This window comes from Nyctibius grandis, chromosome 7 (assembly GCF_013368605.1).
Source record: "Nyctibius grandis isolate bNycGra1 chromosome 7, bNycGra1.pri, whole genome shotgun sequence".
Classification (NCBI taxonomy): Eukaryota; Metazoa; Chordata; class Aves; order Nyctibiiformes; family Nyctibiidae; genus Nyctibius; species Nyctibius grandis.
This window is the reverse complement of record NC_090664.1, coordinates 18,454,494-18,467,897: the sequence shown is the minus strand read 5'-3', so window position 1 is coordinate 18,467,897 and position 13,404 is coordinate 18,454,494. Positions and strand designations below refer to the sequence as shown.

The window sequence follows — 13,404 nt, the reverse complement described above, 5'->3', positions numbered from 1 at the left end:
ACACAGTCAGCCATCTCCAGAGGAGATGGGGGGACCTAAATTAAAGCATGGTCCTTTCGTTTGACTATAATCAGAGTCTACCTCCTGCATTAAGCACTTCAGCCAAATGCCGCAGGTCAGATGGCGTGGGCCGTCTTAGGTGTCTCTTCGCTCAGCGTGACTCTTCACGCTCCTATTTCTGAGATTCCTAACTTCACCCGTGCTCTCGATGTGGCAACTCCCCGTCTGACTCAACTTCTGACTTTCGAGCAGAGGGCCAAGTGCCTCAACTGCGGCATTTCATTTCCCTTTATTCAACTTAATCATGAAACAGCAAGGTATTGCAATACACAGCCGTGTCAAGATGTAAAAATAAACGTGTGGCTCTAAATTATTCCTCATACACGAAGTCACTCGTGGTAAACAAGTACGTATGGGGTATGTAAGGGTACACCGGCCGTGCTTGCTTTGTTGCGGGCACAGTTCTTGTGGTAACTGTCAAGTTGCAGTTTTCACGAAGCTTTTATTATTCCAGCACTCCGTCACCTTCTTTCCTTTATTAATTAATAGATCTAATTGGACTCGTCAGCTCCCGCCCGCCGTGAGCGCCGGAGAAGCCGCGGCGGCAGGGCGAGGCTATCTCCTCGGCGGCCGCAGGTCACCTCACGGCCCGCGGAGCGACCGCTGGGCCACCGCCCCCCTGCCCTTCCTGCGTGCCCCGGCGGCCGCCGCAGCCCCTTGGATGGGCAGGGGCGCGGCCGCCGGGCAGGGCGCGTGAAGGGCGGGAAGGACTTACGGCGCCCCGGGAGCCGCCGGCTGGTGCGAGCAGCGCTGCGCCGACCCCAGGGGGGGAGAGGAGCAGAGACCGGAGGATGCGGCCGGGGGCGGGAGGGGGGCGCGGAGGAGCGGGCGGTTTTGTGTTAGGCGGCGCCGTGCGCGGGCAGGCAGCCTGCGGAGGAATCCTTCGGTAACCCCGGGGCGCGGGAAGGGGCCGGTCGCCGCCGCCGCGGCGCGCGCGGTCGTGCCCTCCGGCAGAGCGCCGCCGAGCTGCCGGAGGGGGGTGCTGGCGGCGGGGCCGCCCAATCCGCGCGGGGCCGGCCCCTGTGATTGGCAGCGGCGGGCGGAGGGCGGGGGGCGAGCCCGGCGCTCTCACTCTGCCTTCCCCGGAGAGTTTCCTAGGGGGGGCGGCCGGGGCTGCGTTTCCCTTGGGCGCTGCCGGCTTTTCCCCCCTCGGGGCTGTTGCCGAGCATTGAGCCAGGGGAGGCGGCGGCGGCAGAGAGCGAGGGAAGCAGCGACATGAATCAGTTTTTCTCCGTATCCGGCTCCGGGCAGAGGCGGCGACCATAACGGGGAGGAGGGGAGAGGGGGGAAAAAGCGGCTACTGCAGCGGCAGCGGGGGGCTCCCCTTGCCACCTTGCCGCCAAGGTGGGTAGCGGGGGCGCAGCGTGCGGGACGGGGGCCGGCTGCGGGGTGGAGGCACCGCGGGTAGCGGCTCGGGAGGGCGGGAGGGCTGGGGGTGCTGCTGCCCGGGCCGCGGCTGTAGCCGCTGTGGGGCGGCTGGATGTCGGCAGGCAGCGGGGAGAGGAGAAAAGTTGCCGATGGCGGTGCCCCGCGGGGCGGCGGGCGGCGTTGCTGGGGTTCCGCCGCTTCTCGCCGTCGCGCGTGGCGGAGCGGGGCTGCGGCGGGTCGTCCGCGTTGTGCGTGGGACGGGCTTTGCCTCGGGCTGGGGCCGGAGGGTTTGGCGTGTGCTGTTCTGCAAGTTCTCTTTTCGCTCCCGCTTCGTTGCTCTGCGATTGTGGGTTTCACTCTAAGTGTGAAAACACCGCCACCAACATCTCTCTCGTTTTCCCGGTTGAGCAGCCCGAACAGCGCAGTTCCTCCAGCCCCCCTCAAACCTCTCCCCCCCGCCACCCCCGGGAGCGGGCAGCGGTCGGGCCGGCCCGGCCCCTCTCGTCTCCGCCGCGGCGGGGCTGCGCTCCGTGCGCGCTGGGTTCCCTCCCGGCGGGGCTGCCGGCGGCGCGGTGCCGCACCAGACCCGGCGGGTCGCGCGTGTGCCTTGCGTGGCGCCTCGCGCAGTCCCTCCCCTCCCACGCGTGTGCGCGGAGGGGGGCGCGCGGCGGTGCCCCGCTCCCCCGCCCCGTGTGAGGGCGGGCGGTCACGTTTCGTTTCTTTTCCTTTCCAGGTGCTGGTGCTCGCCGAGACGCAACCGAGACGTTTGTCCCCGTTCCCGCCCCCCCCGCTGCAGCTACGCGGCCTCAGCTGCCAAATGTGCGGAGGGGAGAGACTTTTGCTCAAAATCCCCCGATCGTAAATACACAGAAAGCGGAAGAGGAGCCACCGCCGAGCAGCTGCCGGAGGAGGGGAGGGGGACAGCGATATTGTTTCTGCTGTAGCCGGGGAGGCTGATGGCGGAGTTTGGTGGCGGCACCGGCGGCGGGGGGCTGCCCTCCTCCCCGGGGCCGGCCCAAGGCAAGGTGGCCTTCAAGGCAGGGGATGGGGAAGGAGGAGGCGGCGGCGGCGGGAGATCGCGCTTTGACAGCGCGGGCAGCCGGGTGTCCAACGGGGACTGTGCCCTAGCGGTAGCCGGCGGGGAGCCGGGATCAGCTCCTCCTGCGAGCCCGGAGAGCAGCAGCAAAGAGAAAGGGTTTTGCACCAGTCAACAACGAGAAGGCAAAGCCGGCATCCCCCGGAGGAGCAGCATAATTAAGGTAGGCGCACTTGCTCCTCCCCATCGGGATCTTGGCTCTTTCTCTGTGACAGAGGCGGGGAGATGCGGGCAATAGATTTGGCTCACAGAGTACTGGCTCTAGATGAAAGGATAGGCGGCTTTTTTCTTTTTTTTCTTTTTTTTCTTTTTTTTTTTTTTCCCCGCTGGGGTGAGGGGACTTGATTTTTCCTTTGTCAGAAGTGGACACCAGTGAGAGGATGGCTTTATACACATTCACACTTTGTGGGGGGGGGGTGTCATGTTTTGAGGTTTATTAAAACAGAAGGCTCTAATTCCTGTTGGAGAAGGCGGGAGAAACTAGCTGGCTTCTAAAAAGACAACATGGGCACCAGCCTGGCAGGGAGAGACACGGATTACACAGTATCCTTCTTATTTGGGATGCACCTGTGCAGAGAAATTTGTGGCTTCGTTGGCTTGTGTGTGTGACAGGCACACAGCAGGTGATGAGAGATTTGGGATCTCATTGGGCTGGGGGTGGGAGAAGGTAGAATAGGGAGCATTCTTCTTGTTAAAAGTGACAGCTCGTTTAACAGGAGGCTGTGTTGTACTTCACCTATAAAAACATCTTTATTTATATTTAGCTCTGCATATTCTGAGTGCTAATGCTTCAGCTTGAAAAGTAGGAGCATCAATGGTAGAATGTAGATTGGGGAAAAAGGAATAGGAGTGTTTTTTCAGTACAATTATTTATATCAATACAGTTGTTCTTTTTTCCACGGTTCCTGAGAGACAACACTTTGCCTTGGGTTAGCTTTCCCAACTCCAGTGAAAAGATTAAGAGAACATAGAGAAATTCCTGCTACTAGCTGTAAAATGAAGCACAACTTCAAGTACTTGCAAACTGAGTTTAATGAAGATCAGCTAGATCAAAATCAAGCTAGATTTGTTGTCTTAGATATTTATATGCCTCCAAAATCAGCGTATGAAGTTCTTTTGGCTGGGTGATAGAAAAACACGTGTGGAAATCCAAGACCAGTAGTGTATCTCAAGTTGTGTTACCATCTGCTGGACCTTGCTGTAAAAACCAAGGGGAGAGCAAGGGCAGTCAGCAGTGGAACACATCTCACAGCCTGCACCCACCCTTCCTGTTCGAGCAGTGATGCTGGGCGTGTACGTTTGTGTGTTTGTTAAAGAAATTATAACAATAGACAAAGGGCAGCTGAACTTGGTGTTGGAATAAGTTAATATTTACTGGATTTGCCAGTGATTTCTTTACAGGTCTGATATTTCCTAACACTCTTTGTTTCTTCTACGGTAGGCCAAGAAAGATACTAGCGTTGTTTGCAGTGTGTATAATGCCATCATACTACTTTGTAGTGTATGATTTGATTATACAGCAACCTTCTGCCTCTCTGGGGACCAAACAAGGATACAATACCTAGGGATTCGTCATATATACTAAGATCAAGAAGCAAGAGATAAGGAACTATGTTTTGGGTTACATTTCAGAAATACCTAGGTCAAGGATCTTAGTTTCTACAGAAATTATAGCACTTTGGAATATAAAATTATTCAACTTTTTGGTATTATTACTGATGAATACCATTTTGCAAATGTGAACAGTGATCTGTTTAACTGCCAAAAACTGGTTACTACGGCTTTGTGTTATCGTTTGAATAATTATGACATGAGTGGAAAAGTCTGACAACACTACGTTTAAAGTTATGTGGTCCATGTTTGTTTTAGATATGACTGTTCTAATACTTCTGGGAAAAATCACTTGTCTTCATATATACTGAATATTCTACCTGCTTAGTTCAGCAGTTCTCAGGTAGTTTGAATCCGGCTGTGTAGGTGCCTAGTTTTCGATATGAAACCTTTTGAAAAATCTGGCATGAGTAGTAAACCTTAAGATGCTTTTTCTTGTCTGCTCTTGCAGAGCAAAAGTCTGTAAAACAGAGTGGAAAAAGTAAAATGTAATCTATTTTTGGAAAATGTTCTTGGAGTTTTAGTAACTTATATCAATGATGTAAAACTGCTCTTAAAGAATATACGGGGTAATCTCAGGATACAGGTCTGTCCCATGCAGATGCAGGTTTCATACCTTCATGCAAAACACAACATTGGTAGTTGATCTGTAAAATGCACATTTATGGAATGTCTAATACTTTAAATGTTTTGCCTGCCGATTACTGTGTAGGCTTTTGAGTCACAAGCAGAAAATTGACATTTGAATAACAGTTCCAGTTGAGATTATATTCTTTAGAACCGCATGTTTGTGCATGAAAGTCAGGAGCATAGAAATTTATTTTATTTTGGTTTTAGTCTATGCTTCCATTGGTTGTCTATTTTCATAACTCTTCTCAAGAGCAGTTGGTGACTTTTTTTCCTTTCCTTTCTTACTTGCAGTCTCTGTTCTTTTTTTTTTTCACTGGTTCCATATTTTTTTCTTTCTATTTTTATTTATTTTGTGCACTTGCATTGTTTTGACTTTTACTTTCTTGTTTGGTACTAGAGGATATGCTATTCAAGGTTGAAGTGTCATCTAGGATGATGACAGGTGGTAAGTCCACTGTTACTGGAAAAACTTAACACGATCTTCATACCATGGTAGTTTATTTGGCCTTTCACTCTTGTATATAAGCTGCATTTAGTCTGAAAGTGTTAAAGATTGTACCCTTCATTTGCAGCAGTTTTTATGGAATAGCCTATTTTGTTGCTTACCTTTGCTGAACCAAATTTGAGGGCTAGAGGCTGCACATCTGTGTTTATGGAGACTTTTTCACTTTCTATTTCTTACTCTACATATTTATGAGATTCTGATTTTTCAGAGGTGATAGTGACGACACATTCTGCATTCATGGGATTTAGGTGCTTCAGATACCTGATTTGTGAGCTAATTTATGTACCACTTATTTGTACGTAGTGGTTTTTTCGGTCGCTACTTTGTTTTTCCATAATATTTTCCTTGGTGGAACTGGCTATGGTTTCCTATAATGTAATTTCCTGCAGCAGTTCCTGTAATATTCTGTAAAATGGATTTACAGTGAGTCCATCTTACAGTTCAAAGTGGATTTAAGCATCCTGTGAACTTCTCTTAGCTGCTCTGACAGTTGGCAGTGAGCTTGCTTTATTTTTGTGTGAGGCTCCTCCGCGTCTTTCTTAAAGAGACTTTGAGGTGGTAGGAGTTTGAGAATCTTTAAGGCAGCGAATGACTTGTTTCCTCAGAGCTACTTGCTTCCAGGGGTCTCCAATAAATGCTTACAGAACCTCACAGTTTGTCAAAGCTATAGACCTAGACAGAAAGAGATCCAGCGGGATAGATACATCTGTATTAGGAGAGGTGTTACAGTAATAACATGAGAAGAGATATACTTAAGGAGAGACTGCAGTTATTGAGGAAGACAACAAAGAAAAATAAATGGAGAAAGGTGGGTTGGCATTCTGTGAGCAGGAGTGTTCTTGTCAATGTGTCTGGAAGCAAAGTCCAGGGGTTTTTTTGCATATAGTAATACTATACTGATCTCAGTGTCAATAAATTTCTTGGCCGATAACTTAAACAAGTTTGTATCTCCCTTTTTTATTCTGGGTGTAAACTCAAGCTTTCATTTTGTAAAGTCATGCGCTTGCTGAGCATGGGCAACTCGTAAGTTCCAAAGTCTGTGAGAAGAGAGGAACCAAATTTAGCAGGTAGATATTCTAGGGTATACTTTTCAGCAGAGCTTTGCTTTTGAAACTAAACATTCTTATATCTGTGTCTTTCTGCAGCTGGGGAGTTCTACAGTGTATGCATCAAGATAATCTTTTTTCTTATTAAAATGCCAGCATACGTTATTATCTCGTTCAGTCTTCTATGATCTCTAGTTTATACTGTATACCTGTTTGTATCAGGTGTACAAAATATGAAATATGGAGAATGTTATGCAGTATTTTCTACCACTCTGATTGTTTTAAAGGCTTTAATAAAGCCTTTTGCATTCATGGTAAACTGTAAAGTAGTGTTTTCAGTAGATCTAGGTTCTCTGCAGTCCTTAAATTACCTTAGCCACAATGGCATGTTAGCAAGTCTTTGTGGAGACCCAGGAATAGATCATACATGTTCAGCTTCCATCTAAAAGGATGTAAGTGAGTTAGGTTGCTGGAATCAGTTTAAAGTATATGAAATTACCCGATTTTCAGTCTTCTTTCGTATTGGGAAAGAAACCTGTGTAATGATGCTGTTGAGATATTTATTTTTATATATATGCATTTATGCTCAAGTAACTTTTCAATGTGCTAGACATTTTCAAGTACGCTTGATTGAGCAGTCACAGGCTCAAAGGCACTAAGGCTCCTTAAGTTCAAAGAAAACAGCCATATAGAGGAAAGAAGAAAACCAGCGTGTACTTTGTTTCTTCATGCCCTTTCCCCTTGGAAACACAACGCGACAGTATGAGCTGTATTCTTCCTAGTTATAGAAGATCCATGTGGAAGAAAGACAGGAATATCAGCCGAGCTACTCCTATGGCTTTTCCTTGGGCAGGCTTTCAACTAGACAACCAAAGCATAGATTTTTCTGAGGAGCTGTTTCTGGATTTATTGTGCTTGTTTGTTCCTTAGTTTCTTCTTGTTTGTTTATTGTAGATTGATCTCGTATCTTTGGTTTGTCAGATAGTATGAGAGATCTGAATGGCTAACTACAGCTCGATAAATCCTGGAGCTTTCTTTTAGAGGTTACTTTCTTTTTGATATGTTGGACTCTCAGCTAGACTATAGAAGGTTTCAAGCACCTATCAGTATTTGTATTCCTTCTTCTTCATCCTCTACTACTTACTGTGTACTAGTTTCCTAATTTTTAAAAATATAATCTATATTTTAAAACAATACTGAACACCATATAGTAGCTCTTTCTAAATCATATTTTGTGTCATACAAAAGCTGTATACCTTAGGTATTTGCATATAGTATTGTATATATACATTAGACATGTATATCAGGCAGTTTACTGCTTGTAACAGTGACGCTGGACTGAGATATGTTACAGCCACTGAGTGGGTATGTTGTGCGTTGCATTTGGTATGTATTTTTATTTGCATTAGTACTTTCTGTAGACCCCAGTAATCAAAATTTTATTTGGATAAGTGTAACACAATTAAAAAAAAAAGTGTTTGTAGAAATGTATACACGAGGATACTCACTTTACCCAAGTTCAGCATGTAATTTAGTTAGCTTATGTGCTATAGCCCATGAAGAGAAAATATTTTTTCCAAAAGATGACTTGGAGAGGTAGCTTAATTTGGATCAATTTAGCTTCTCTGACTCCTTTCTGGAAGAGCTTATCTGTCTTATCTGTCTATTTCTGTTGACTGAGTAAAGAGCTTGGCTAGTGTGAATAATAGCAACTCCTTCACCCCCTCCACCCCCCCAAATCCTTAGAATATCCAGAAAACATGTTCAGTCTGTTCAGTGGTGAAAAACCAATTAATGGAATTTAAAAATCATTATGAATACCTGATGAGATTTTTTTATGCCTATTATCAGGCTTGATCAAAGATATGACTATTAGTTTAGACGTCTTTTAAACTAGGAATTAGAGCAGTGGTCTCCTACGCACGGCTCACAGATAATACATTTCTCCCATGATTGGACTGCATTCATGGAAGATTAAAAAATTTAAACTGAGACTGACAGGACAAGTTAATTGCGTGGTTTCCCAGCCTTTGCTGGTCCATGGGCGATATTGATATCGATCTTTGTATTATTCTCGCTGCTTCTATTAAAAAAACCCCTTAAATAAAATTTGCTGATTGGCTGTGTTTGAGGGCAAAATTAACTTAAAACATGTATTATAATACTAGTGCGTTGATTCTAAAATATTTATCTTTGCACACAAATGTGTTCAAAATTCACAAATCTAAATATAAATAGGCAGGTAGATTTTGGGGGAAGAAAGGTGTGTAATAATTTATGTTTAATGTACATGGAGAAGAGGAAAATATGATAAAAAGCATCAGCATGTGTGTGTTGAAGGATGTTTAAAAATGGGGCTGGAAGAGACCTCAAGAGGTCAGTCTACTCTGCTCCGCTACAGGATCAACTGTTAATAAATTTCAGTATGATGCTCTTTGTCTTTTAATCACCTTTTGTTTGTGATCCTTCTATGCAGAACTGCTGGCTGATTATTCCTCTTTGTATATGGGCAAAAGCAATCATCTGCACAGAGTTTAAAAGCTTGTACTTGTCCTACTGACTGCATTCTAATTATTTCAGATCATAGCTTCAATTTGTCAGGTTCTTTCCGATTTTAACTTACCTTCTAACATGCATGCAGCTCTTCCGTCTTCAGGTGAACAGCCAGTTTTAACTATGCTCTTATTTCCATCATCCAATGATACGTGATTTTTTTGTTAAATGATGGTAGTTTATGGGTTTCAAATGTAAGTTCAAATTCTGTACTCCATGGTTAAAATAAAAATCAGTTATTGTTACTCTTTACCACCTGTAAACTGGGCATTTTGATGGTGCAGAATCTAGTTCAGAAATACAGTTTATGAGAAAATGTCTTTCCTTCTAAATATATTAAAATAATAGTAAGTACAAATTTATAGTATACTTACTAGACTGCAGTGTTGACATAAAAAAGGGTGCTTTGAAAGGGGCTTGCTTGTTTGTCTTTAAGGAGAGTAAGTAGCAAGTGTCATCCTTCCCTGTTTTGCAGTTGTGTTTATAAAGACTATCATCATTACTGTTTTACAGTTGGTTTTCACATCTGGCAATGCCTTTTAAACATGAGGTAGTGCCATCACTGCACTTACTTCTCCCTGTTGCAGGAGATTACGTACGGAGCGATCCTTTGGAAGGATACGTTGCCCATCCTTTTGACTGCAGTACATCTCTTAATTTCTCCTTAACTAGTTTCTTTTCAAGAACTGTCAGTATAGACTCATCTGTCCCTTGCTTCGGAAGAGGAGCATGCCTGGGTTCACCTACCTCTTCCCTTCTAGACCTTGACCTCACAAAACACCAATGTTCAAGACAGTGAAGGGTGCAACAGAGCATGTGACTGGAAATCAGCGGTACTGAGGCTCACAGTGTTAACTGGTGCAGCCTTGGGAAAGTTAAATAGATGTGATTTCATTTCTGCCTCTCCTGGGGTTCCTTGTAATGTCATTTGACCCTTTGGAATAAGTAATAAAATACCCCTGAGTACTTCAGATTGTATACTGTGTTCAGGGATCTTTTCAGATACCAAACATGCATGTTCTGGAAACTGTAGCCCGTACGTAGTTCATGAGCGCAGGCAGCCAGGAAGTGCCTTTAAACAAACAAACAAACAAAACCCTTTTCAGAATAGTGTCTGAGAGTTTTATAAAGTGAAAGATATAAAGTAACAAGATATTAAGTCAGATTTCTGAATTTACTGTAAAAATATTTAATAAAAGAAACTTATTTGTGGGTTTTATTTTGGTGTAAGAAATAGGTACCTTACAAACATGTAGGAGATAATTGATATTATGCATATTAGTGTCATGACTGTCCTAATACCTTTGCTAAAAGGTGCTGAAAATGGTTTGATATTTCCTCTTAATTATGAGATAATCAGTATCGCAGAAGAAAAAGAGCTGCTGCTCTTTTCTTAGAAGGCACTTCCACAGAATTTTCAATACTTTTTATGGTTGAACTTCTGTGTTTGTAACTTCTTTTTTATTTCCCTATTTTCTTTTCTTTTTTTTGTTCCTTTCTTCTTACCAGCATTGTTATTTTGCCTTCACTAAAAAAGGCAGGACATTATAAGGTTCTGTGTGTGCCTTGATGTGTTAGCACCCATGTAGGTGAACATAGCCCCATCCTTTACTGCCCTTTTTAGTGTAGGATAGGAAGAATGATTGTGAAATTCTGCAGCAGCAGAAGGGCCTGTGTGGTTTTTGTTTTGTGAAGCATCTCTTATGATGGAATATCCTGGACACTTTATATATTTCATTACCTAGTTCCCGATGACAAAAGTGTTTGACATTGTCTGTCAACTGTTTACTCTAGCTGCATTCCTTAAAATAAAGTGTAATGTTTTTTTAAATTAAAATTAATTTCATTGCTTAATTCTTTCTATTATTAAAGTGTAATTTGGACTAAAAGGACAGGAATTCAGCTCACTGTCAAAGCTTTTGTTTAGATTGTTTTCTTCCTACTAGTTACTGTTGGTGTTTTTAGGGTAGACAAGTTATTTGTTGAGTTGAGGTAAATCCTGTAAACAGTAAAGGAAAATTGTTTAAAAAAAAAAAAAAAAGGCAAGACAGCAACTTAATACACCCTACCATGCTTTCTCCTTTAGTAAATTAGAAGCAGAATGAATATCTTTCATGTACATATTATAGAAAAAAGTTAGTTTCTGAGTTGCTGAAATAATACTTACATTCATTGCAATATTTATGTGTTTAGAAATACATACATTTTTGCTACATAAGGCAGGAAAAACTCATTTGGAAATAAATCACTTAAGGAAATAGCTTGAATCAACTGAAATGTATTTCGCCATTTACAGAGAATAGTCACTAAATCAGTTTTTTTTAGATATGCTGATAACAGATTGTTGCAAAAAGCATTTTCAGTTTGAATCCTAGAGTTAAAGATTAATATTTATGTGAAATGAGAATGTATTTAGTCATGGCACATTACTACCACATAGTGGAGAAAGCTAGAGCAGGCATAAGTAGTTTGAGTTCAGATAGTATTATGTTTTTTTTGCTTTTGAAGAACCCTCAAGAGCATTTTATGGCTTATTGGATGTACTTCATTTGTTAAACTCCAATTCTCCTTTATTTTCTCTTTGTTCTCCCGAGTTGTAGTAGTTGCAGTGATGCATCTCACAACCATTGTTTGAGTTGACACTTTTCAGCTTTATTTGCTCCTCATCTTAAGTAACGCATACCATGTGCCTCACGCTTGGTCCTTCTTCAGGGAATGGCCAGCCTGATGTGGAGTCTGCTGTGAGAGTGGTGGTACAGTGTGAAGGCACTGAGTGCTTTTGGGTGTGAGCGTTATCTTTCGGTATTTTGTCGATTTAGAAGTAAGGCTGTGGAAGAGTTCTTAACATTAGTCTTTTACAATCCTGCTTGGCCTGGTTCAGGTTTGTGTCACCTTGTCTATCGTGTCACCCTCTATGTTTGTCCCTCCCTGTCTTTGGTCTCTCCCCATCCCTCATACAGCTTGGCTTTTGTGCTTCAGCAGCAGAGGGACCACAGACTGGCCATACTCTGCTTTTCTTCTTTAACAGCTAGTGGAGATCCTTCTGTTCTCAGCAAAGTACTAGAACAGAGCAGAGCTCTCTGTGTGGTGTGTTTAATACTGCAATAGTTCGTGTCCGCTTGTGAATGCCCAAAAAAGAGTAACAAAAAGTGAGTACGGATTCCAGTGCAAGGCTGTCAACCTTCACAGTGGGTTTTAAGTCCCCCAGGGTTTGAGGCCTGAACCTACGATGCAGGCTGACTGCACAACTTGGGGTAGATGCATGTTTCCCCCAGTCTTCAAAAGTTGCCAGCCCTTGTGAATTTAAGAAGGTCTACCAGGGTCAGTCTGAACGTCCCTTTGGCTCATCAACTTGCCTCCAACAGCAACTGCTATGAGATAGAAGAATAGAAAAAGCCTCTTTCCTGACATCTGCTCCCAGCCTTGAGTGATCTGGAGCTGAGACATCTTTGTGTTTAATAATCCTTATGGGTTTTTTTTACCATTAATTGTGAAAGGCCACTCTGACTTTTGTAAGGTTTTCACCACTGTAACGTCCTTTGGCAGTTTCTTAACTATGTGTTGTGTGAAGAAGTCCCTTTCTGCCTGGTTCTACCTGGCAGCTACTTACTTGGTTACCTACTGTCCTGTCCCCTGGTTCATGTGTTAGAAGAACGCTTTTTCTATTCCACAGATGAGTTGGAATGTGTTCATCACATTTGCTTTGTGACATCATTTTTTTTTTCCCAGGCTAAAGAATCTTAATGTATTTAGTTGTTCCACCTGTTGAAGCTTTTCTGTGCTTTTTTCATTCTGGTGCCCTTTTATGTATTTTTTCATTCCATTTTATTAAATTTTTTGCAGTGCGGGACTAAAATGGTATTCCAAATGTGTGCTAGTCAAATGTGTAAATCCACTATAGCATAATGAAAGTTTAGCAGTATTTTATGATACTAAGTTGGACTGTAATTTTATTTCTTTTTAGTGTTGTCATCATCAAAGATTTAAATAGTATCACTGTCACTAATTGGCAACAGGAGAGTGCTGTTAAGACCTTATACTAAATATTTAAAGCCTTTTCTTTGAAGAACTGTGTAAGAATGGCTGTGCTGGTGATGATGCTTGTGTTGGAAGTGGCTGGCATCAGCATCTTCGCAGGAGACTGAAGTTCTGTTAGAAATCTTTTGATGTGTTAAAGTCTTTTTATGGTGCTGGTGACACAAAACATTGCAGGTGAGCACATCTAGCTACGATCAAGTACATTTGTTTGCCCAGTAACAGAGTAAAATGGCATGGACATTGCATAAAGCTGAAAAATATAGTATTAATAAAAGTGCTTTCATTTCATAATAAGCTATTAAATATGAAAGAAAGAGGAAGGACCTTGTTTTTCTAAATGCAATCTGTTGGTATTTTGGATGTCCTAGGTTTCTGAGTTTTAAGGTTCTTGCCCAACACTCATGTTAATCCATTATTTTATTTAATTTTTTTATTTCTTTTGCTTTTATAACGTGTGAGGCTCTTCAGGACCCCTGTGTCAGAGCCCAGAAGAGCCA

The 13,404-nt window shown here is 43.3% G+C and overlaps 1 protein-coding gene across 1 annotated transcript in view; it reads left to right on the top strand.

The window, feature by feature from the left end:
* The first annotated feature begins 1,127 nt into the window (after positions 1–1,127).
* PLCL2 (phospholipase C like 2) overlaps positions 1,128–13,404 on the top strand; it is a 112,652-nt gene continuing 100,375 nt past the window's right edge. The window contains exons 1-2 of the mRNA XM_068404608.1: positions 1,128–1,404; positions 2,162–2,687. Of these exons, the coding sequence (XP_068260709.1) occupies positions 2,385–2,687 (303 nt within the window). The 5' untranslated portion in view covers positions 1,128–1,404; positions 2,162–2,384. The remainder of the gene's footprint in view (positions 1,405–2,161; positions 2,688–13,404) is intronic.